We start from the raw sequence: 25,020 nt of genomic DNA, 5'->3' as shown, positions 1-25,020 counted from the left end.
CAGCGTAACCAGAGTCCACAGCCATGTCTCACTGTGGACAGTTCCTTTTTCTTGTCCATGGCTATGTGTTGTCTTTGTAGCACAGCTTCTTCAAGCTAAGAAAAACTTCTGCTAAGCTGGAATTGGCTCAACCACCATATAACACAGAATGAAAATGATTAGTGGAACAAAAGGGAAAGTGCAAGGAGGATATAGACTCCTTCCATACAAAGCCTCCTGTCTTCCTATGGGATCCATTATAATCCAGAGGGCCCCAAATTTAAACTAATCCGTTTCTGCCTTTATTTATTTTTTCTCGACTCAATTTCCTACATGAACTGGCCAGTTATGTCAAATATTTTTCTTTCTTTTAAGTTGACTTGCTGTCAGCTGAATGCAATGCCCTGTGAAAACACCTGCTGACCTGCTGTATACACACACAGGCACACATCTCTGCTGTCTGCATCTGTATATCTGTATGGTTTATATGTATCTATAGAATCTATGTCTGCTTATCTATATACATATATGTCTGTTTTTCTTCCTTTTAGAGCAGGACCCACAGGTTGCAAATTCCTCATCTCTGCAAAATACACTTTCAAGCTTCCCTCCCTTTTGGGAAAGGCAGCTGCCTCACTGCTTCTTGTTCAGACTGCTCTGGCTTCCTCTGCTGGCAGGAATGGACTGATTCCTGGGGGAGTGGACTGATCAGGTTCACTAATGGTCGGGCTCTGGTGGTATTTTCTTACCTAACACAATCAGAACGTGCGTCTTAAATATTTTATCAGCTTCGCTGGGTCATTCTCATACTGTGGCATTGTATTGCCGGAGAATAGAGGCTAGAGGAAAAATACTGCTCAAGAATTCTGCAAGAAAGAGCTTTAGGCACATGGCAGCTCTAATGCCTTTCTTAGAGCCACTAAAACAAATGTCCCTGTTGCTGCACAGCAGTGCAGAGGCAAAAGAAAGTTAGGGCAATTGCAATAACAATTGCAATAAGAAAGCAGACTAAAGAATTGAGCAAATAGTCCCAGACCATCTGTTCTTGGGTCTGACCTAAATGGTAGTGGTGGTCCTGGTCCTTTGATCCCTCCTTTCTGATGCTTGATCTAATTTTTTGACTCCCTAGAAAAAAGTTCTCAGTAAATTTCTGTGATTTATCTTGTGCCTGTTCCCTGTGGGTAAGCCCACAAATGCCTGTGAGTAAAGTGTAAAGAAAGTGGGTGTAACAGGTTAATTCTGTGGGTAGGATCAGAGCTGGAGTCTTCTGTAGTGGGCCCTCAGCAGCCAGTAGCTATTGTGGAGAAGAAAACATCCAGCTAGACAGTGACTCCAGATGGGTAGGGAAAGCTGAAAGGTAGTTTTGTCCATTGCTAGAGCTGTGGGTAGAAAGTGTTGCTAATGAGGGGACCTAATCAACCACAGAATTTCTGAGCCTGTCCCCAAGGGCTGCATGTGAGGAGATTCCCCGACAGATGCATGCAGGGAGATTATCCACGAGGAGGTCAGATATGCTTTGTCTCTTATGCTGAGAGTCAGTGTGATGGTGAAGAGCTTTGCATCCTTGCAGGTCTGGTGTTCCCTCTATCCCAGTATTTGTAAACTTTTTTTAACAAAAAAGCACTCGTTTTTCCATCCTCCTGCCGAAGGGTTCCTCTAGCACCAGTTCAGTTCCAATTTCTCAGCTCTTGTGTCTGTTTACATCTGGGCTCATTGGAGGTTCTCCACCCTCCCTTAGCTCCACACTCCTTTTCTAGGGAGGTGTTTGCTTTCTCCAAATTGCTGTTGTTGCTCTGTTATTTTGCCTTGGTTTTTGCCAATGTCCTTGGGTACTTATGGTGTCCTCTGTGCTAGCTTATCATCCCTACTTGAATTCTGTGCTATATTTCATTAGTTTTGAATGCCCTTATAGCAAGTAGGCTGCAGCCTGGGTTCAGGAAAAAGCTGGGACATGTTGAGGAGCTATGTGGGTCCAGCCAAAGCACAAGAGGCTGGTGTGGCAGAGGGAAGGAGTCTCTCTGTACTGCTGCTCTGACCAGTATAACCTGGGGCAACATTCTTGCGGATGCAGAGCGTCCTCAGCTTAGTCTAGTTCTGGCTGCATCCCTGCAAAGGAGAAGAGTGTGTGCTCACACTGATTCATTTTCTTGCTAATAATATCTTTGTTGTGATGTCCAGAGCAGCCTGGAGAAAGCAATAGTAACAGTGGACTGCTTGGAAGAGGAACAAATACTACAATCAGGTTTGGGAAACCATGAATCAGCTGTAAAGGGCAGTGTTAACTCAGTCTGAATACATCGTGCTTAGCTCATTCTGTCAGGTGTAAATATAACTGTGTGGACAATAAAGTTATCCTGTGATATGTCTTCATGAGAGGCACCTATTTTTACAGATATGATGATCTTCTTTCAGTATTTGGCACCAGAGCAAGAGCCCTGCTTTATAAATACATGTTAAGCAGTGTCATGACATCCCTGCTTTAAAGGCAATGCAGGAGTATATTACCACAGAAAAGGATCCAGCTAATGCCGTGCCTTGATGTTTGGGGAAAACTTCTGCGGTAACCCCCTTAAAGAGGGAGCCATGTACACCCACTGCCCCATCTTCCAGCTTTTACAAGGATGGGAACAGGGGCATGGCTCTGCCTTTTTCCTACCCATTTTAGGAGGGTGAATGCTCTTGGCCAGATTTAGCCTTTTAAAAATCTGGGGGGAGAGCAGCAGAAGCTGTGCCTCTGCCAGGGCCCCCAAGGGAGCAGCACGGTCACACCGCATGGGGCCGATATCCTGCAGTGTGACACCAGCACAGAGTGCTTGCAGGCAGGCTGGTCCTTGTCACCGAGGCTGCACCGCTTGGGTCAGGCCCTCGCTCTGGGACTGCCAGCAAGACATCAAGTTGCATTAATCTACAGCTAATCTAATTCCCACTGGAGAGATGGGTTCATCCCGACTAACTTTAGATTACAGTTTACGCATTATTGTGCCAAGGTCTGTATTCGACCAATTTATAGTGAGAAATGAGGTTGGCAAGATAACAGGGGCATCACAATTAGAGCTAATTAGCCCAGCAGGAAATCCATTTCCAGGCAGCTTTTGGCAAGACGAGAGGTTGGCGGGATAACAAGCATGGAGTGTATTTTGATACAAGCACACTCCAGCTGCAAGGAAAAGTAAAGTAACAGCTTGTCTCATCCTTATGCGGAGGCCTCATGTCAGGCTCCACCACGTAAGTCTTTTTGTTTGAGGCTTTGCAGCCTCCCTGCTTGGAAGAAGTTCAGAGAACTTGTTCTTACCAAGTCAACTTGGCTGCTGGAGGACAATGTTGAGCTGTAAGGTCTGCACAGCACCTTGCTCCTGCCACCAGATAGGAGTGTGCCCTGTACCGTGGTCCTCCTCCAGTTTGGAGGGAGATGAGGGGTTGTAGGTCATACTAGAAATCAGTGAGGAATAGCTTGGTTTAATTGCAGGAGTTACGCATATGGTAAAACGTCTGGAGTATAGATACAGACAAACTATTGGAATTATTTATATTTGAGTGCTTTATTATATTGGAATTGCAGTGATATTATTAACATTTGTACAAATGCACAAAAATCCTTTCTCTTCTAGCTAGAAAGAGATGTAAAAATCTGACCTAGTTGAACAGTCTCAATGAACTCATTGTCCATTTGTAACAATAATGGGTTCACAATGCAACAAAAAGCTTAACATAAAATTAAACATATTAAATGCTGCAGCAAGTATTTACATTTATGTACCAAAAAAAAAAGTATCTCCCTCCAGTAAGGAAGGTGGTTGCTTTACAGAATAAAACAGACATACAAACACAAAACCTTTGCATACAATACAAACAACCTCAAGCCCAAAACTTACTGTGACAGCACCTTTTTTTAATATAATATATATATATATATTTATATATAAACTTCGATAGTTTAGGCTTACTCCAAGCAGTGCTAAAAGTTCCTTAAAACCAGGACAATGTCAATAGTCCAAAGAAGCAATGTTCACTGATGAGCGCTACCCAGTGTTTGAAGAGAGCTGCTACAGAGAGAGGGATACAGAGTTACGGCCACGGGCTGGGAAACGCTTGGGTCCCAATGATAAAATCCTTGGCAAATCTCTCAGTGGCAATTGTTCTTACTCAGAAGAGCAAATACACCTTTCGTGCAAAGTAGTTTGTCTTGTGGAAGCATGCTAAAGGTGATCTCTGTCAGGGAACTCCTTGCAATGTCAGCTCCGTGGGGTGGGGAAACTATTTCTCAGAAATTTCCTAGATTCCAGCAAGGGAAGCATTTCCCTTGCAATGCCCAATCAATCCTCCTACCTTCCTCACCCCAGGACACTGCTGCAGTTTCTGCAAAGCTGGAAGGAGCTTTCAGTCTTCATTCAGAAGGCTGTCATGCAGATTTTCAGTCAAGAAAGATATTTGGGTCTAAGACCCTCACGGCATCAGATAGCAGGCTCTGACCATGGGCTTTGTGAACAGTTCCACCAGGTGAAACTCAGCAATGCTAACATTTAACTTGCATAAATGTAGAACTGGAGATCCTGAATCCCAGGTATTACACATTGGTCTAAATATAATGAGTTGCAGTTATTGATTCCAGTCCAAGGAGAGCCTGGGAAAGGATCAGACTTCCACTTAAAGAATCAATCTTGTCTCTGAGTGTGTGTGAACACCAACATTTTTGGCCTCATGCAGTTTAGGATTTGCTATAAAGTTGTTTTGAAAGCTATGGAAAACCAATAATGGTGAGCAATTTAGCTCTTAAGTGTAAAGCCACTGATAAAACTGAGATAACTGTAAGTTCTGGAAAAAAAAAAACCAACAAAAAGAGGTTATGGATGTAAACAGTCTCTTTTGTCTATGCAGTAAGGTGATGATTTCAGATGTTGAAAAATTGAACCTTTTTTTTTTGGTGTTCAAATCGCTTGAGATTTTATTGCTTTTATTTGTTCTTAGAAGTTTTTTGTCTCTTCTTTTTTTTTTCTTTTTAAAGGTGCTGTCCCTAGTCAAGTTATAAGGCAACATATTTTATTGATTCAGAACTCTAATACATAGTATGGCCACTGTTACCACTGCAGCTTTGCAGCTACTGTGAGTTGGACAACAGTCAAAGTGCCTCACAATGCACAACAGAGCCAGTCTCCTGACCTTACGATATACAGGACACTTTGGTTCTTGGGATGAGAGATTATAAATGTAGCTTAAATGCTGCCTCACATCGCACACATTGCATAATAAAACACTTATATGCTGTCATGAAGAGGGTGTAATGTCTAGGTCACACTGCAGACTGGCTGGTCTCACCTTCTCCGCTTGGGCAGGTGTGAGAGACAAGTTGTAGATATGCCACCAGTGAAAGCATATAAATGTATCTGGTGCAAAACTTTTACAAGAGTATTTATAAATGATTCAACAAGGGAGAGCAAGAAAGAGAGCAAGAGCTAAAGTGCAATTTTAAAAGAATATAAATAATTGAAATGTAGAAATAAGATACTAATTAGTTGTAACTGTTTTTGTTTTATAGGCACAGTTTAGGTTTTATGTCTACAGATCAATTTTTTTCTCTTCTTCCCCCTCTAGTAATTTTCTCTGATGTATAATGGAGCTTTCGATGATCTAAATAAATCTAAGGAAAACTGCTTAGTAAGAGGACTGAAGAGGCAATGATAAGGCAGTATAGTGCAACTCACCATGTTATATTAGACAAGAAATGAGGATGGGGTTAGATCTTCTGTGGTGATGTATAAAATCAGCCCTAAAAAAAAAAGGCAGAAAAAAAGAGACAGGCTTTCCAGTTATACGTTGACTCATGCTTTCTAAAATGAGAAAGCACATTTTGCAATACAAAGGAAACAACTGAAGGTTTATAATTTGTTTCATTGTTACCAAAAAAAAAGAAAAACCCAAACAACAACAACAAAAAAAGCAGATGCTGCTTCAAGGAAAACATTTAATTCTAGGAATTTCTGTACAACTGACCTCAGCAAACTGTTCCATCTTAGATGGATGACTTCTGCTTGAGACCCTGAAAGATTAAGATGCACACACGCCTAGAGTAGTTTATTGCAAAACTAATATTGTAACTTTAAAAAAAACCGACAAACAGATTCTGTACAAGAATACTGTTCAAATGGAATGTGTTAAAATAACATTTATTAATAAATACTTTATAAAATTCTATGTGAATACTAAATTAATAGATTCCTGTTTTAAAATTGCTTTGGTCCTCATGAATTTTCATAAATTCACTCTATACGCTTTTTTTTTAAAAAAGGTATTAGCTGCTAAAAAGCACATTTTGCCTAAACTAAAAGGCTAGTTTTCAACACTAAATATTGTTGCTTAAAAAAATATGAATCCTCAAAAGTTGGGCATTTAACAACAGTTACAGCTGGCTTGTTAGTTAACAGGACTGAGTCATTAACACTAAATCCACATACACTGAGGCACTGAACCATTGACTTTCCACTATTCAGAATATGGGCAGCAGACATTTAGCTTTATAGCAGGAATTAACTCCCAATAGCATGAAATTCTCCATAAATCATCATCATCGTTGTTGTCCTTATAAAACACACCATGATAGCACACAAACGACTTGTCTCCCACAGGCAGCGTTATGAATATGGCTTGCATAAATTGACTTGGGGAATGGGGGCTGGGGGTGCCAGAGCTGGATCGCAGCATCATTTCTTTCTGATCAAAGTATTGCAGTTCTCCGTGGCTGAGATTTCCAGCCTGCTTCCAACGTCACACCCACAAGATGCTGTCTATGGTATGGTAACACCTCCTCCTGAACAAGGCACTGGCCAGAGCTCACCATCCTGCAAATGCCCTAGAGAGTGGATGATGCAAGTGGTCAGAGTTGTCCTTCGCTGTCAGTGGGATAGGGCACAGAGCCTGGTGAGCCTGGCAACAGGCTGGACTGGCAGGGCAAGAGGAAAGTGGAGCAGTCTCTAGAAGTAGCTCGTGGAAAAGCAGGATTCCTCCTTGATGGAAAGAGCCCAGGAAGTGCATTTAGAGTGACGTGCTTAGGAAGAGTCTGCTGCCACTGACCACATGGCAGAAGGACATCCTGGAGACAGAGGGCTTGGGTTTCTCCCACAGCCCTTGCTCAGGCAGCCTCCAGTGCCTGGTTGGACCAGCAGCTTGAGGAAAGGCTGCAGGATCACTCCCCTGGAAAACAAGAGCATTTTAATGTGGAAGCAAATCTGATGAATAATATAAGGTGCCTGGTATGGTTGGTCCTTTTCCCAATGATACGGCCGATATAAATATGCTGCATGTTGTCTTGGCCTGTGAACCTGCAGCAGAGTTACAAAAAGCAATAGCAAATAGCTTTTCATCCTTTACTTATTTCCACATCACTAGCAAGGATTATACCTAAAGGCCAATAGTATAGAGAGGAGACATTTCATTGTAATTACACATTTAGGCCAACATGTGTGGTTGGCTTGCCTAGTTAGCATTAAAAAAAGAAATAATTGAGCTATATATAATACACATCAGTCAAACTGTCAAGCTGCTGAATTTAACAAAACTTAGGCAACGTTTTTTGTATTTTTTCCTTTTTTTTTTCTTTTTAATGTAGAGGCTTTCATTTTAACAGCTAAATATTTTAATTGAGGAGACTGAATAAAATGAAGCTAAACCGTAATTCAAGTGCAGTGTAGCTCAACTGGGTATTCAAATATTACCAACAACTTTGATTTTTATTTTTTAATGTATTTAAGTGCTACCCATATAGAGGTAAAGTTTTTTAAATTAACCCTGCAATGGCATTTCCTTTTAGATGGTGAATGATGAAATTCAGATGTGGGGGAAATGCTTATTTATGTTTTTCACATAGTGGATACTCAGCTGGAACATTTCTCTCAACTGCATATTTGAAAAAAGTTCTCTTGGGAGCCATGATGAAGCAAAACCATTTAGCTATTACAACTGGAGATTAAAAAAAATTATAGATTCAGTATTTAAAACACTTTAAAAGTATATGTTTGTCTAAAATATAATAGAAAATCCTTTACATTTGTATTTTTTCATAATTTTTTTTTTGGTTCTTAGACTATATAATCAAGTCAAGATTTACACTGTACATTAAAAATCTTCTTCTTTTGAATGTATTTGCATAAATGGAAAGCGAGCTGTTAAAGAAAAGGATTCTGATAAAAAGTTAGTCACCAAGATAAGAACTAATTCGGCAATGACTGATGCTGAGAAATTTGCTTTCCCTTCCAGACAGGCCCTGCTCCTTACAGAGTCTTCTCACACTTCAGTTGTTTCACTCTCCCTCCCGCATAGAGAAGACCCACCCTTTTAAAACTCATGACTTCTCCAAAGACCAAAGACACAGTCTTTGAGGAAGAGAGCTTTGCTTCAGAACAACGTGTGTTCGGGGCTAGAGGATTTGCTGGGAATAATGTGAATTTTGCTCTTGAAGATGCAGCTCAAAATGTTTGAACATTTCAGCTTGCTCCCTGGGTGAGCAGCAGGAGGTTTTGCCTCTGACAGATTTGAGAGCAAAATCAGGTCTCAATATACACCAAGGCAGCATAATTAACTGGCATCATCTCTGTCTGATTTTCCCATCAATCACTGGGACCACTCGGGGATGCAAATCAGTTGTGCTGAGGGGCAGGCTCAGAGTCCGAACAAAAACCTTAATTGTAGCATAAGGCTCTTTTCCAGACCCTCTCTGCAGGACTGTATTTTATCCCAAGTGTGGGACTTGGCATTCTTGCAGCATTTTTTAGCCGCTGCGTGCCTTCTAAAAATTATTTAGCGTCCTAAAGAACAATTCCTTACCCGTGGTAAGCGGGTGTTAAGTGCCATTAAAGTCAGTGAAGCTACACTGCTGTCTGCCAGCTTGGGATCAGTCCGTGAACGTTTAAAGGAATGCCTGCAGAGAGCAGGTCTTTCCCTGGGAATTAAAAATGGCATTTTTCCAACTGGTCAGAACCATTACACTGATTTATTTCTCATTTATAGCCCATGAAGCCTGAGGCTCTTAGCTTTCGTTGCTAGAACAACGCAACCAGGTTAGGGAACAGAACTTTTCTGAATTATTATATACTACATGGATTTTCCTACATTAATGACTGGCAGTGCAAAAAATTGCTGTGACTCTCAGGTGTTGCTCGCTATGCCTCTACTGCACCACAGAAGCTTACAGGGCTGCTAGCATCAACACAGCTGGCTCACCATCCTGCTTCACCTGCGGCTGCGCTGTTTTCACCTTTCCCTATTTATTAAAAACACTAAATCAGGAGCATTTGTATTTTTTAAAAGTCAAATGCTTGGCGCAGCCCAACTGCTGGTGAAGACCTAGTGAAAGCAGCAGCCGTGCCGACAGTTTTTAGGTGGGCTTGAAGTTTTTCTTGTTCATTACCATTCTTTGAGAAAAAAAAGGGCAGCGAGAAAGCCTTGGAATGAAAAAAAAAAAAAAGCAAGGAAAAAAACAGCTGGAAAATGAAAAGGGAAGGGAAAAGGAAGGTGTGAGAATAACTGGAGGAGAAAAAGGCCAGGATAGGGGAAAGAGGAGAAGGGGGAGGGCTAGACAAAAGAGCACGCTATTTGGGCTTGATTTTGTCCTGAAGCCACATCCTATATAACTGCTCTGAAAGAGGCTCTGAATGCGAGACGCGGTCTGCTGATAGCACAACGCTAACTCTTTTTTATTATGCTGTCAGCAGATGCCCTCGGTCTATATTTATGGCCTAATTACTCCTAGTTACCTATGTTTGACTCTGTTTAATACTTTTCATGCCTCACATTGGCTAACAAGCTGCAGTTTAACACAACTTCGTATTTCTGAGGCCGCAGGCTAGACTGGTGAGAAGGAAACATGACTATGTACAGAAACAGTTAGGTTTATAAACAAGTAACTGGTACCAAAAAAATGGAGAAAGCACCAAAGCATTTCTCAAGCTGATAGAATATTAATTGCGTAACTCCCTTTTATGTAACTAAGTATAAAAGACATTTTAATAACTATAAAAATGAATAGCCAGAGTCTTTCAAGAACTGAGGAATCTTCCAGGCTTGAGTTACGGTTGCAAATGTCTTTAGCAGAGAGGATGCTTTGATACGGTACCACACTCCCCCAGCAGTTTCTGATCAACCACATTTAAAGGATGGGGTTGATGTCTGTTCTGTGGCTGGCGAGCTGGGTGAGAGTGGAGCTTCCCACGACGTCGCTGACGGAAGAGGAGGTCGTTATGGTGTTGTGCTGGATGACTTGCTGCTGGGAGCAAGCTGGGACTGGGCTTGCAGGAGGACTGCTCTCGGGACCTGGGAAGGGAATGAGGGCACAGAGACAACACACATTCATTTTTCCATCCGAGTAAAAAACCTAGGCTGAGTGATCCTCTTGGAAATACTGATGACCTGAAGCATGCACAAGGTCCAGGATTTCAAAATATAATTACAGTTAGCCAACACTCTCTGTCTTAAGATTGTTTTAGTTTTCTTTTTTTTTTCAAGCTAGCTTCTCTGATTTCAACCTGACTTCAGGAGTTGAGTCTTGAAAAATGTCCAAGGCCCTAATAACTGAAACTAATGTTGGGATAAAAAGTCTGATATCTGAAGGTCTTTAAAATGAGTTGGGATGCTTAAATGCTTTATTTGTTCCAGCAGGAATCAAAATTAGAGTGCAGTGCACTGCAGCACAGAAAATCTAATTCAAGCAACAGCTGATAGGCATGTAATGCAATTATGTGTTTTTTTCTTTGAGTACTGTTAAAGAAACAGATGCATAGTGATGCAGAGGAGACAGAAATGGGCTCTATTTTAAGACAATGTCACAATCTAGCAAGCCCTGAGGCACTTCTGAACCGTTCTAGAATGAAACAGAGAATTTGTCGCTAAATTACTACACTCCCAAAATGCATCAACTAGAAACAATTGATTAAATGTCTCTGCTAGCTGAGAATTTTTTGGAAAAAAAAAAAAAAAAGAAAGATGAGAGTTAAAAAAGAATTAACAAACCTTGAAAACCTGCGCCAGGCCTGGTCTGTGCCACTGTCAGAGCACAGTACCATTTTCGCTGGAGGGGACTGTAATGTTTTCCTTTTTAACTTTCCTTTTGAGAGTTATTTTAAGGTTCTGGCAGCGCCGTGCCCAGGAGGACTCTTGCAGGTTTGGAGCTGTGAGTTCAAGCAGGATCCTCCACAGGGGAGTGAGCGTCCATCCGTGTGCATCTCCTTGCCGAAAGGAGGGGTGGGGAAGACTAGCTCTGCTGTGTGGGATGCAAACCGGGGCTTTTTTGGTTTTGAGCGGGGCTGGATAAATAAGGGCAGGAGATTGGATGGCTCGGATGATGTTTGAGAAGACAGGCTCAAGTGATAACATGACCAAGAAAGGGTTCTGGAGGGAAGAATTGGAAGGTTTGCTTTCCTGTGAGAAGTGTGGAGACAGCGCAAACATACCAGCTACTTACTTAGATATCCTTGTGATTCTTTCTGCATAGCTGTTATCGGACAGTCTTTATGTGTTAACAATAACTGTTTCAGCTGTGCTACCTCATTTTTCAGCATGGAAACCTCGTTCTAGAGAGGAAAGAGAGACTTTGGTTAGCAACAAAGCTTAAACCACGCTATTCCACAAAGCTTCTACCCAAGAACATAAAACCTGCTCCGTAACTTTGAATGAGCTGAGCAAAAAAGGCATTCAGGAGCTTGTGTGCCAGGTTTGTTTTAACATTGTCAGTGACATTATTTTGTAACCTCTGAAGGCAGTCTGACAAATGAACTAATTTCGCAGCACCAGAGATACTTAAGACAATGTTTCAGTCTACTCGAGAAATACTGGGGCTTTCTGCGTGAGGCCAGGGGCAGACCCGTGGGGGCAAAGGCCGTGTTACCATGCTCAGGGGCAGGACTGCTGTCACCTACAGCTCACCTGCAGCCAGTGCCTGGGTGCTGCTCACACCTCTGAGTTTTGTGGGCGAATGTTTTGGAGGAGTGCCATTCTACAAATGGTTTTCTGCCCTTGGCAGCACACAGGCACATCTCTGCGTGAAGCAGAAGTACTGTGCCTACCATAAGAAGGACAGCACTGTAAGAAAGGTTTTTATCATCATATTCGTGGTATTTTCATCTATCTACCTTTCTTCACTGATAGACTGATCTATTTGTGCTTCTATCTCGCTGGCTTTGAATGAGGGTTTAACTGCATGCCATGCTCTGAAGAAATTTTTTACAGACACGTTAATGGCACTTCAAAAAAAAAATCCCCACAAGAAACAGTGACAAGGAAAGAAAATAAACACAACTCCATCTAGTGAAGGCTTCTAAATCCCAAGACAGCTTTTTCCTGGCTTATCCTGCTAAAATGTAATTATTTCTTTAATTGAAGCACACACATCTTGATTAACAGGCTGATTGTGCTTGAGCTCCCACTAGGAGCTGACTGTGCGGGGGCAGCCCCAAAGGCACCGTCAGTCAAGCACAAAGAGCCCCTCTGTGTCCTCAGGGGCGCAGACAGTGGCTCGCACCTGAAGCTGCATGTTTGTCTGGGTGAGCTCTTCTGCTTTCTTTTCCAGTGACATCACCCAGACCTTCCTCTTCTGTCTGCAGCGCGTGGCAGCAGCTCGGTTCCTTTCCAGAAATTTCCGCCTCCTCTCATCTGGGTCTTCATCCACCACCCTCCTCCGGCGACCTCCAGTCGGCTGTGGTGGCTGTACCGTCTGCGTGGGCTGCATCTGCTGTGCCGCCGGCGAAACCTGCAGGGCAAGAAGATGTTTTGCAGGGTGTGTTGAGGGGGGGAAGTTACAGAGAGGGATGCTGAAATGGGAAGGGGAATCGCACACACTCTGCCTGCTCCCCAGCAAGGTCTGCAACAGGCTCAAGTCAAAAGCTGCACCAGGTGCCACTGAAAGGAGCTGCTGGCAAATCCCTGCCATAGTCGAAGAGATTTTTTTTAAATGATCATCTGAATATTTTTTCTCCCTTGAGTTAGTTCTTAAAAGCATTCACTTAGATGCATTTTCTGCCACCACCTATTTCAAATCTGAAGTGTCCAGTTTCTCTCAGGATCTGTTTTAATCAAAGCAAAGGACTGTAGTGGTCTAATTTCTGTGTCTCTCTTTCTCCCGTTGTCCCCCCAATTTTAGTTGCCTAAAATTTTAGGCCATTTATATTTTCCAAGCTTCACCATCCCTATCTCTATCTTTGCCATCTCTGGAGACAGGAGCTGTGGAGCTCTTTATGCCTGCATGGAGCTGGGAAGCTGTGGGCTGGATTGCACAAAGGCAGCCGACCTCACTGCCCCTCGTGGGCAAAGAAAGTCTTTAGGTTGAATCTGTGTTTTGATGAATTGAACTTGAACCTATCTTTTGATGTCCCTGCACTGTGTGGATAAGGGATATTCCTCTTACCAGTTTCCATTTGACTTCTGTGCTGTGGACGCTATTCTTGTTTTTATTCAATTTATCCCTGGCTTTGAGAGTATAGGAACACCACATCCAGTCCCCTGCTACAAAACTATGGAAAAAGATATGTATTTATGCTTTTTCAAGTACAAGGGAGTATAGAACCTGCTCCTGAGAGTAACTGGCCCACAATATTACAGAGAAGGTGCATGGTGGGGGCAGTGCCATATAAACTATTCTCCAACTGACTCGTGGGCAGATGGAACATTCCCACATCCCTGTCAGGAACCAGCACCAGATTTAATGTTTGACTCCCTGGGAATAGGCTTTTGGACTACTTTCCTGCCTGTCTGTGGCACCCAGGCTATGGGGCTCTGGAGACACCCTCTCCCTCTGCTTGGGGTCTGGGAACCCAGTCCATGGATCCTATTTCTCACACTCAGCTTACATTGCTGCTGCCGCTCCTGCACAGTCTGGAACAGTCTGGAAACTGGAATTGTTGACTCAAAATTAACCCTCTTGTTCTGGCAAAGACCCAAACCTCCAAGGTGCTTCCTTTTGACTCCGGGGAGTGGACGAACTCAGTGCTTTGTCAGACTGAGCCCTGAATTTCAATTGCTGCAATTAACATGTTTGCCTAACACCTCAGTCTGTCTCAATTAAAACGATACTATCGTCTTGAGTCTTGCGAAGTTGACGTGGCTATTCTGTCTAGAATCTAGTTTGCTCCCTCCCCCAGCTGACTTGTGGCAATTACAGTGGCAATTTTATGTGTAATTATTCTGTACATCTGATAATGCTTTTTTGCATAAAGCCAAACTTATTCTCAGCTTTATGTTGCACCATCAGGGAATCTCTCTCACAGGAGCAGAAAAAAAAATTTTTAAGAATAACCTTCTAAAATAAATAAGTCAACCCACATTTTCTGACTGATTTTGAAAATTTCAGCTTGCATGAACTCCATATGTTTGCTGATACAATCTTCAACATGCTATCCACACTGAGGGTTGGAGTGCCAGGTCCATGGCAGCTGCAGTGGGCACATCCCCCATTCTCACCAGCATCCCCTGCCTTCTGCCAGGAGACCGCTGCCAAGGGATTCCAGCTGCTCCCAGTCCACCAGAGCCGGGCATGCTGCCTCTTTAACAGCATGTCTGAGTGCAGAGGTCTCAGAAGTACCTTTTAATGTCAACATCTCATCAAAGACCTTTCATTTTCCCATACATAACACCTTTCCAGACTTCAGAGATCTGTTATTTATATTTCCTTATCCCTTTTTGCTCCTTTTCCATTCAGCTTTAAAAATTCTTGTTTCTTAACTGTCTCGGTGAAGTCTGGTACAAAGGCAGAAAAAGGTAATGATACGATTTATTTTCTTTTAAATTCCTCTTATGTGGTCATTTTCTCCTGAACAACTACTGAGTAATTTTGTTTTCAGAATATATCAGGCAGTGTCTGGGTAGTCAGAGTGCAATTTCAGAACAACAAAATCTTCTCTCCATCTCAGGAAGATATTAATTATAAGGGCTGCCATTATTCCACTAATAATGTCACGTGGGATAATTAACTGACTTTTACTTGATAGCTCTTAACCCTGAAATATGTTAGGCTATATCTTAGTAACCGTCTAAACAGCATTCTCTAGCAGGATATCATTGCCCTGCCTAGGACATAAGAAAGAAAATGAACTAAATATAAAAATGTAGGTTAATTTTGGTGTTCTTAGAGGATGCTAATCAGGTATCCATCATGAAGACAAACATAGGACAGCTAAGAGAATGAAACGGCATCCAAACCACAACTCTGCTTGAACTATCACTCTGCCAAGCTTGATATAAAGAAATCCTTAGAGGATCAATGCAGAATAACACTGATTTTTATAGTAGTTGAGTCAGCATAGCTAGAATTTGGTAAAATATCTGTCTCTCTCAGAAAGATACGTACCAGAACCTGATTTCTACTTTTTATCCAATATTTACTTCTGTTCTTTGCAATTTGCCACAATACTAATACCCATTCACTCATTCTATGAAAACATAATGCCTTGGGCTCCTGTGTATCAAAATGGTAGCTGAAAAGCATGAAATTAATTCTAACATTACAGAAGGGCATGGTGCAGAATAACAACAGTCTCGGCATGGGAGTATGCAGCTTTCAGCAGCATGGACCATGCTGTCATTTGGCAGGTGGTTTGGAATGGAAGAATCTGGCTCAGAAGGATAAGGAGGTTAATAATTAGAAAATCGCACCATAAAATTAACGTCTGCTGGAGCAATCTGATCCCCAAAGAGGCCATTACCATGGGGACTATGGATGAGCTTTGAAAGTAATAACTATGTGGTTATTACTTAGCAAGCCCTTCTTTTCCCCCCTCCAGTGCATCTGCTCAGAAATCACTATTGCCTTTGCACTAGAGGAACAGATGCACAACAAGAGCTCTGCTGCCTGGGGAAGCCACTGACCCTGGGATTCCTAGTCCATCACCCTCTGTCTGATCCCTTTGGTGACACACCCATGGACAGGGTGAAGATCTCCTTGATCTCCCATGGGGTCTATTGCCTCCAGCGACATACTGTGCATGGGTCATCTGACTGCACAGATCCAGCTGCAGAGACCATGTAGTACTGGACACAGAGTCACCCTGACAGAGCTGTGTGGCTGCCAGTCAGTCCACCTACCCATGTGCCTGTATCTCTTCTTGCCTGCCTGAGAGTCTTTTGTGATGCCAGCTAGCATGGAACACAAAGCACAAGAAGCTGAAGCTGTCCTAACTGAGTAAGAAAGTCAAGGTCCCTGTTCAAGTGGGTCTAGAGGAAGGCTGATCTTCCTTAGGTTCACTGATCTTGTCCTTAAAACTGTGAGGTTTGTTTCCCCATGGTAGCTGTTTTCCCCAGTAGTTTTCTCCTCATCTGTTTAAAGTGGTGTTGTGGATGTTTTGCAGCAGTGCTCCATACCTTGGAATCTTATGCCCTCAACTGCATTAACATGTTTATCCTCTTAACCCCTCAGTGAAAGTTAAGTGGCTTCCGCCATCTCATCCGTGGAGTCCTCAATCGGCTAAGCACAACTTTATCCTTACTCTCTCAATGATCTTCAGTACAGCAATCAGGTTACTTTTGGTTTCTCTGATACGAGATGATGTATTTCATTGGAGTTTTTAAACAACTCCAAGGAAAATAACTCATTAACAGATGGGAAAATAATTGAATTCGCAAAGTAAAAACTGAAGTAAACTTAGGAAAGCTATGGACATCCTCTCACAGGGGAGTCTGCTGCTCTTACTTAGACTGTTTCTCTAAAGCTGACAATTCATTTTACATTAGCAAATACTTTAGGGAGATCCCATGTGCTTGCAGCCTCTGCAGTAATAAAGCTAAATGTTAGTAAATAGTTAATGTTGTGGGACACTGGGATGCCAGCCAAATACTCTAATTTTCTTTAATGTTTTCTAAGAGCTTGTCTGAAAGGTATTTGCAAGCAACACAATACTTCACAGATTGAACTTCTTATGGCTGGCATTCCTCTTTGTCCTCACATTCCATGCACTGCCTGTTTGTCTTCCTTAACATTGCTCTCCAGACCTGACATGTTACAGTAACTGCCTCCATAGCTTTATTTTCTTGTGTGATCCTGATGCAGAAGCCTATCATCTTAAGACATTAATAGAACTCCTCTTAAAAATGACTCTGCTAAAGTTTGTGCTCACTAGCACATTAGTTCAAGAAACATTCAGTTCAGATAACGAGTTATCCAAATTGCAGAAGCCGATTTACCTGGTCCAAAAAATTGAGTCCTGCATCTCATTCAGTGGAGACCTTCACTGACTTGTCACATGAATACAAGTCTAAATTGCCTTCTTTGTTTAATTCTCTCTCCTTGGACCGGCTTCATCCTCTTCCTTCTCCTGCCACAACAAGCACTAAGTACTGGCTGCACTCACAGCTAATCTTTCTCTCTTACTGTGCAGATGTCTGTCCTCTTCACAGGGTCTGGATCAATTAATCTTTTCCAAGCCAGTGTATCCTTACTTAGAACTACCTCTATTATCTCCAGTCTTGAATACTGCCCCTGGCCACACGCACACCAGTGCCATTTCATTTCACTAAAGACTTTGTTATGTATTTCTGCAGGTAGAACTCATACAGTTTGTTAAATCTTGGCCTGAGAAGTTCAGGTTTAAGCACATTAAGCAACATATATGATGTGCCAATCTCTGTAATAAACCTCATCCATAAAAGGGTATGTGGCAATCTGCAGAGCTCAGAGCACTGAAGAGCCTTGGAGCTCCTTATAAAGTAAGAAATTACAAATGTCTAGTAAATTAGGCAGCAAAACAAGCTGTTGCTTCACTCCATTTTCTAAATAAAGTTTGAGCATCCCCATCACCATTAGCAAACATTTATTAGCAGCCTGAGGGGCTTGTATCTAACAAGACATGCATGCAAGAAGAAACAATACTAAGATCAGGCTTTAACTCCACCCAACAGCAAAACTCAGAGATGGAGTAGGACATGAAGGTCTACCTGTGCTTGTCCGCCCGAGTGCAGTGGTGGGTGCGGTGAGGTCTGGTGGTGTGCCGGGTGTGCGTGAAGGTGCGAGTGGGAGTGGTGGTGGGGATGGTTCTGCTGGTGATGAGGCTGAGGATGAGGATGGTGTGCCGGATGCTGGTGCTGATGAGGGTATGAATGGTGAGGTGGCAGTGTCTGGTGCTGATGAGGATGTGAGTGCATATGATGGTGTGGTGTCTGGTCCTGTCGTGAGCTCATCATTTCCATCATGTGGCCCATGGTGTTCATATTCCCGTTCGACATGGCGGCAGGATGATGAGTCAGTGCTGCCTTCAATCTCTGGAACAGAACAAGGCAGAAAATTCAACATTCGTACATGGTGATCTGACCAATCAGAAATGCTGTTGCAGAAATGGTGCCCGGTCTTGTGTTTTGAGATTTATTTAGTTTTTCTCTTGCTGTTCCCTTGCTAAAAGGCATCTTGCTTCAGTTTGAAAAAGAACGTATTCTTGGGGTCTAATCTAGTTTTCCCCTGCAAATATTTAAAGATTAAAATGTCTGAATTGAAATTTAACAGTTACACATTTCCTGCTGTGCTTCGGAAGAAAAATAACTGTCTCTCTCTTTGGCCAGCTCTGGAGAGTTACCTTCAACAAGCTTGTATTCTCACAACTTTTAAAAATGAAAGTCTGATTAAAATAAAGACACAACAAAATGCCCATCTTGTTTTTACTTCAGATAAGACTCACTGGAAAATATATTGATGTGTTTTTCAAATTCTGGTATACTAGTACCCAACCTGTTCTTTCATCAGAAAGATGGGAAAAAAATGAGGATGGCCTCAACCTGATCCTCCTTCTTTACTGAAAAGTTCAATTGTGTGTTGTCCTTTTATCACATGCTAACCTCTCTCTGTTTTGTACACCACATGCCACTTGATTAGGCCCTGGAATCTGACCAGATCAAAACTTTCCTTAGTACCAGTGGGATTTGTTCACTTTTACCTGAACACAACTAAAAGCCAATGGGAAAGGTTGAAACATTTTGGACTGCAGCATAGGGCCTTTGTGTACAAAGGATATTGCGGAAATACAGAGTAAAAAGTTCCCTTTCAGCACAATTACAGGGTCATCCTAAAGCCGTGTACTGGCATACTGACACCTTGCTGGTGTCATCTAACCCTTGGACTACTAAAATCGCTGGCCTCCTACAAGAGTATGCCAAAGGTAGAACCTCACAGATGCCAGCTAGGAGAGCAGTTTCTTCCAAAGCCCTAGAAACCTCCTTCATATCTGTGGTTCTGCTTCTTGGTCAACATAGAACATTACCTACAGGAAGCCACCCAAGACCTCTTTAACTCTATATTTTCAAAGAAGTAAATTGATTTACTCTCACTAATGCCAGTAATTAGCAGAAAATGTTAAGATAAAAAAGAAAAGAAGGAGGTGCATGGTATCACTTGATGCCAAACCAGCACAATTGGAATAACCCATCAACTACATCATATCCAGGCAGTGAATAGAATGAATAGCAGAGAACTCATCTGTAGGAGATTTCTCCATAGAACAGTCAGTACAAAAAATGCACTGGTAGGAGGCAGAGAGGTGAATGGTAGGAGGCACAGAGGTGAGTCTTTTCCCTGTAATAGTATCTATCTGTGGGTCACAGATGATTGTCAGAAGATCCTATAAGCCAAAAAATGCCAGCAGAGGAACAATGGCCAGGCTGAGCTGCATTTTGGTTCTATCTTTAAAGCAAAAAGAGTGCCAGGACTGTCAGAACCTACAGAAGGGGATTGCAATCTGTTTTGTATTGAAATAACATCTGGCTGTTGCAACACTGCAAGGCCACAGGTAAAGGCTTCTATGTTCAAAGCCGTTACTGTATTGTGTTTGTACAACTGTTAGTGAGAAAGAAACAAATTCTTAAGGGGGGAAAAAAAGAAAAGAAAAATACAGGAAAAAATAGAAGGTTGTAGAAGGAAAAAGAAGTAACATTCACTTCAAAGTGTCATCCTCAAGTTTTTGTATCCATGTGCTTTTTTAGACTTTATGAAGGTCATTCTACTGAGACACTCTAACAGATCTATTATTCTAAATTTGGTGACTTCTTTCACTAATGATCAATTGGCTGACCAATACTTTAAAAAAATAAGATATATTTGCAAAACTCATCAGTATGTGAGTTTGCAAGAATGAAGTCTAGACTGACGTCTTTTAAGAAGTTTCCTTAAAAAAGTCTATCAAACCATAACTGCATGGCATGTGTCCCATCCTGATGATCTTCTCAAAATTAGAGATCAAAGGTGACAGTGAGGTTAAGTACCTCCTTCTCTACCTCTGAAGTCAGAACAGAGGGCAATCTAATGTCAACAGCAGTAACCCATCCTGGGCATCAAATGGAGGACTGGAGAAGCTGTTGTCCTTAACTGTTCCTAAATTCAAGTGCTACCATGGTTACTTCAAGCAGCTCCTCACAATGCTCAGAATAACTGGTGTTACCCAGGAGTGTATTGGGAAAGATACGGGCAAAACCACATCAATAAGTCAAATCTTTCTCTGTATCATGTTTCTTCAAAACTCACTAAGATGTTTTTCATGGAGCTGAGCCACCATGCACATCTAAGACAAAGCACTAACAAAAGCTGCTATAACTTTGTTTTCTGAATCTAAATGCAAAACAACCAAGCTCTCGTTAGCCAGCAGTTTTATGCGACAAATACTTTACAAAATCTACCATGTCTATTTGTCAAAGACTTCTGAAACTGAACTACAGTATGTCTTTCAAACTGCAGACTTTCAAAGTGAAAAAAAAAAGAGGGAAAAACTTAATCTGTGAATAAACATTTTTTTTTCAGCTGTAAAAACTGAAGCTTGCTAGTGTGGTGCAACTTCAAGAAGAATAAATTATTTTGTTTTCTTTCTGTAGCCCTTCTACCACATCCATTTATTTGAGATAGCAAATCAAGAGAGACAGTGAGAGGTCTGACATGCAGCTGGTTTCAGTCAGTAGGGGTCATTTCCATTTGGTCTGTGTATTTTACAAGCTCCTTGTTCACTGTTCCCAATGGGAGGGTGGGCCAGCTGCCCTGGATCCCAATCCTGGTAAGAAACCAGCTCTCTACATCATCCTGTCCCAGGGCAGCAACAGCCATTGCCTCCCTTTAACTTCATGCTTAGATCAGCTCCACAGCGGCGAGAGTCCTGTTCATGCCCACATCTGGAGCAGCCTAAATTTTCCAATAACCAGTCACTGCTGCCAATCAGAAACATTCAGGGAATGATAAACATTTTATTTCATTTGGTCTTCAGTGAGATCAATTGTTTTCAATGTTTCAGATAGAGCAGAGGGAGGGAAAATCACCAGAACTTGGTAAACTCTTTGCACTGAGTATGTGTAGTGCTTGAAGGGCAGGCTGCAGTTTTGTTTTTGTTTCTTTCATGTGTGCTAATTGCAAGCAGCTGTTTTAGTTTAGTGTCAAATAAAATGTGATGGCATAAAAATTGAGCTTACTGGACTGACACCACCAAATCCCCTCTAGAATGAAATGGTAACCCAAGATCCAATTCTGCAGCCGTTCAGTTTTTTCAGGAACTGTGTGACTGACTCCACCAGAGCCCACAGGGACCTGGGAGTTTGCAAATTGGGCCTGAAACAGAGGGCTTGCTACTCAGACCTGCCTTCACCTAAACATGAAATATATACTAAACTCATACTAGTGATTTTCAGGGCACAATCCTTTTTTCTCCCTTTTATAAGGCAACTTAAAAAAAATCCCCACCAAGCCAAGATGTAATGGAGGTTCTCACCTTTCATGCCTTTTGGCCCTTACTGATTATTTTTATTATTTTATCAAAGTAACCTCGTGGCCAACATCAGTTATAGCTGATTTCCACTCAGTCATAACATTTCAATATGTGACTGTGAGTGACACAGACAGCAAGAGAAATCTTTCATAGAGGACAGCCTGCTTTGCCTCTGATCAAGTGAATAAATAAAATTCCCTTTTGATCCTACAGGAAGTCAGAAGCACATATACTGTCATCTTCTGAGGGGGAAAGGGAAACAGTGGGTGTTGGTGCTTCACAGGTATGAGTGTTGTGTTCCCTGTACAGAACACAGAACTGTTCCTTGTGGCAATGGCCCTAACTGACACATTTACTCTGAAGCTACCCCACTAAATGCTATATGAAGGTAACACCTCAAAGAAGTTATCCTTGCACCTGGGGTATTGGGGGTTTTTGGAAACAAGAGCGTTTTCACAGTGCTTCTTCCACCTAAAAGACTGACATCATGGTGCAGTTAATTGTTTGGTGTTTCCTTTTATTAACATAGATCCTGACTTATACCCTGAACATCTTTGGACAAACCCCAAATCTGCCAAAAATAGCCTTCAAGAATTTGAGATCCTGAATGAAAAACAGTATCAGCTTCCCTAATACTTCTGCTATTCTGAATCTTGCTGCTTTCTAATTTTCCTCAATTGTGACATGTATTTCAAAGTTGGCTTGGTTTTTGCTCTACCTTTCTTTCTAAAAATTGTTAGCGGAAAACGCACAGCAATTTTTTCAGTTTGTTAAAAGAAAAAAAAAAACAAATCCAACCTGTAAATTTGGAGGTTGCTTTTCCCACATTTAAAAATGCAAACAATTTTTTGGGTTTCACGTGTATATTAATACTTATAATATTTAATCAATATTTATAATATTTATATAACATTCTATTTAAAAGGAGCTATACATGTTATATGTCAAAATCTGTATATGGCTATAAAATACAACTTTGTCCCATTCATCTCAATTGAGAAATGATAACAATCTTCAATTTTACAGGTGCTCTGTGCTTGCATCAAACAATAAGCTATTATAACACCCAGCTGAATTTTAGGCTGGGACAGACATGGAATGCTGGTTTTGAATAGGATTGAATTGTTCCAAATAAGTATGCATTGCTGCACTCAGAAAAAAAGCTGTCTTCCCTTCTGGTCTGCATGTCCAAATCCCACTAAATTAGAAAGAGACAAGACCAGCTTCACTACCTAGTTAATGTCTGGTATATTCTTATCAGGAGATTATATCAGACCCTGGAAGGGACATGAAATATGATCTCAAAGATATTTTCTTGCACTAGTGGCTGTGATTCTAGTCCCTATAATACAAGGGTTTAATAAGTTCCCCACAGGGGACAGAAGAGTCCAGAGAGGGGTGGGAAATCAGAAAGGATTACAGACATCAAGCATTGCCACACATCTGCAGTTCAGTAGCAACCTCAGAGTGATCTTGATTAGCCAAACTTCATGGCAAGCATACCATTGACTTCAGTGTCACTAATATTGTTTTCTCATCTGCAATAGTGAAACTTTCCTTTTAACTCTAAGCATCATACCCAAAATGAAGATACATAGTTAAGCCAGTAACAGCTAAAGCTGTGAACAGAGCTTCACCCAGTGCATTTCAGAGCATCACACCGAATTTTATCCTTTCCTTTAACCATGACTGCAACAAGAGAACTTAGCATAAATGTCACTCAGGTCTTTTACACTTGGCTGCTGACAAGCATTTCACAGTGTAAATAACAGAAACCACTCTTCGCAAATGTTCCGCTCACATTCATAAAAGTAAATTGGAAGCGATTCATCTCCACTCAATAAGCAAACTGCAGATATTATGAGCACATGTCAGACACTGGCAGTTAGAAAGTCTCTGATGCCACATTAAATGCTTTCTCCTACATTTCTTGTGCAGTAAAATACAGTGCTGCCTATTGACAGAAGGAGGAGTAAGATGTGTGAGAAGGACATGAAATCCAGAACTGAAGTGACACATTACACTAATGTAAAGAGAAAAGTGGGATACATTTAATTCACAACTCGCCAGTAAACAGTGCCAAATTGCTAATCCTCGAATTATTCTCAGGCTGTTTGGCAAATCTGAATTATACTTTCCCCTCCTTTTGTGCTTGCTTCCCCACTTAGTCGGATTTTGTAACAACATGAACAATGAATGGATCATCATCCAGCCTTCAGTGCAGCTCAGCCTCTAATAAAAACAACAAAAAAATTTTCTCCCTTGTATTTTGTATTTCCAAATGCAAACTGAATTAAACTTCAGCGGAAAGCAGCAAGAATCAACTGCGAACAATCAAAGCAGCAATAAAACTAATAGACACCACACTGCTCAAGGATGGCTCAGCTGTGAGAGCTGCCCCAGTGTCCCTGAGTAGGGGCATGGGGGAGCTCTGAGAAGCCACGCTGCCCGCTGACATCAGCCCCAGTGATGGACGGCTCTGCGCATGACTGCCAGTTTTGAGTAATCCATTGCAGGTCGAAGCCAGGGTGGCCCAAGGGTATTCTGTTGGAACTGCCATCTTCTGGTGATGGCGTTTCATTGAGAACAGCCACGGCTCCAGGGACAGCAGAAAACCTAAGTGAGTTTACATCCCAGCTCCACCCAGCAATTTCTTTCTGCTAATCTCAGAACACCTTGCAAAAGAGATAAGTACCAGTATCCTTGTGCAATGCACCCCCTTTTTAAGGATTAGAAAAAGACTAAATTCTCTGTTCCTATTCTACATGCATTTTTAATGAACAAGTAAATTATTATTAAGGCAGAAAATACACTGAAAGCATGGTTTATATTTCTCACCATATACTATTTCTTGCATGAATCATTTCTCAAATCAGTATTAAACAACTGGATTTGATTTGCACAGGAGTCAGGAAATGTAAAGTTCAAAAAAATCAAACCCCTAATTCCCACCAAGTCTAAGTCAATCCCTCCATGTGTATCCATGACAAGGGATATTTAATTATGTAATCACACAAAAGACAGCAAAGTGATTTATTACTGGCAAATGGTGTCATATAATTTCAACACACAATACCAATGGAAGGATCCAAAAAATACAACCAACTCCTGACTGATTTCCCCACTGTGTGCCAGAGTCCAAAAGAAAAACAGCTACTTAGCTGCTACCTACCCCTGGAGAGGCCCGTTTCTGACTGCAAAATTCCTGACACTTGGGGATTGATTACCTGCTTGCTGATTTTGTCTGGGACAGACCTAATTGTCTTCATAGTAGCCACTATGGAACTGTGTGTTGGATTTGTGCTGAACATGGAATTGATAACACACTGCAACATTTTTGTTATTTCTG

At 41.7% G+C, this 25,020-nt stretch overlaps 1 protein-coding gene across 4 annotated transcripts in view; it reads right to left on the bottom strand.

Moving 5' to 3' along the window:
* Positions 1-3,499: 3,499 nt before the first annotated feature.
* CREB5 (cAMP responsive element binding protein 5) overlaps positions 3,500-25,020 on the bottom strand; it is a 258,281-nt gene continuing 236,760 nt past the window's right edge. For all 4 annotated transcript variants that reach the window (XM_059845603.1, XM_059845608.1, XM_059845597.1 and 1 more), the window contains 4 exons: positions 17,881-18,204; positions 12,482-12,709; positions 11,426-11,534; positions 3,500-10,278 (listed from right to left, as the gene is read on the bottom strand). In XM_059845603.1, coding sequence (XP_059701586.1) covers positions 10,115-10,278; positions 11,426-11,534; positions 12,482-12,709; positions 17,881-18,204 — 825 coding nt within the window. In that variant the 3' untranslated portion in view covers positions 3,500-10,114. The remainder of the gene's footprint in view (positions 10,279-11,425; positions 11,535-12,481; positions 12,710-17,880; positions 18,205-25,020) is intronic.

The sequence above is a fragment of the Haemorhous mexicanus genome, chromosome 1, assembly GCF_027477595.1.
Source record: "Haemorhous mexicanus isolate bHaeMex1 chromosome 1, bHaeMex1.pri, whole genome shotgun sequence".
Taxonomy (NCBI): domain Eukaryota; kingdom Metazoa; phylum Chordata; class Aves; order Passeriformes; family Fringillidae; genus Haemorhous; species Haemorhous mexicanus.
The sequence above is the reverse complement of the archived record's forward strand: the minus strand, read 5'-3'. Positions and strand labels throughout refer to the sequence as shown.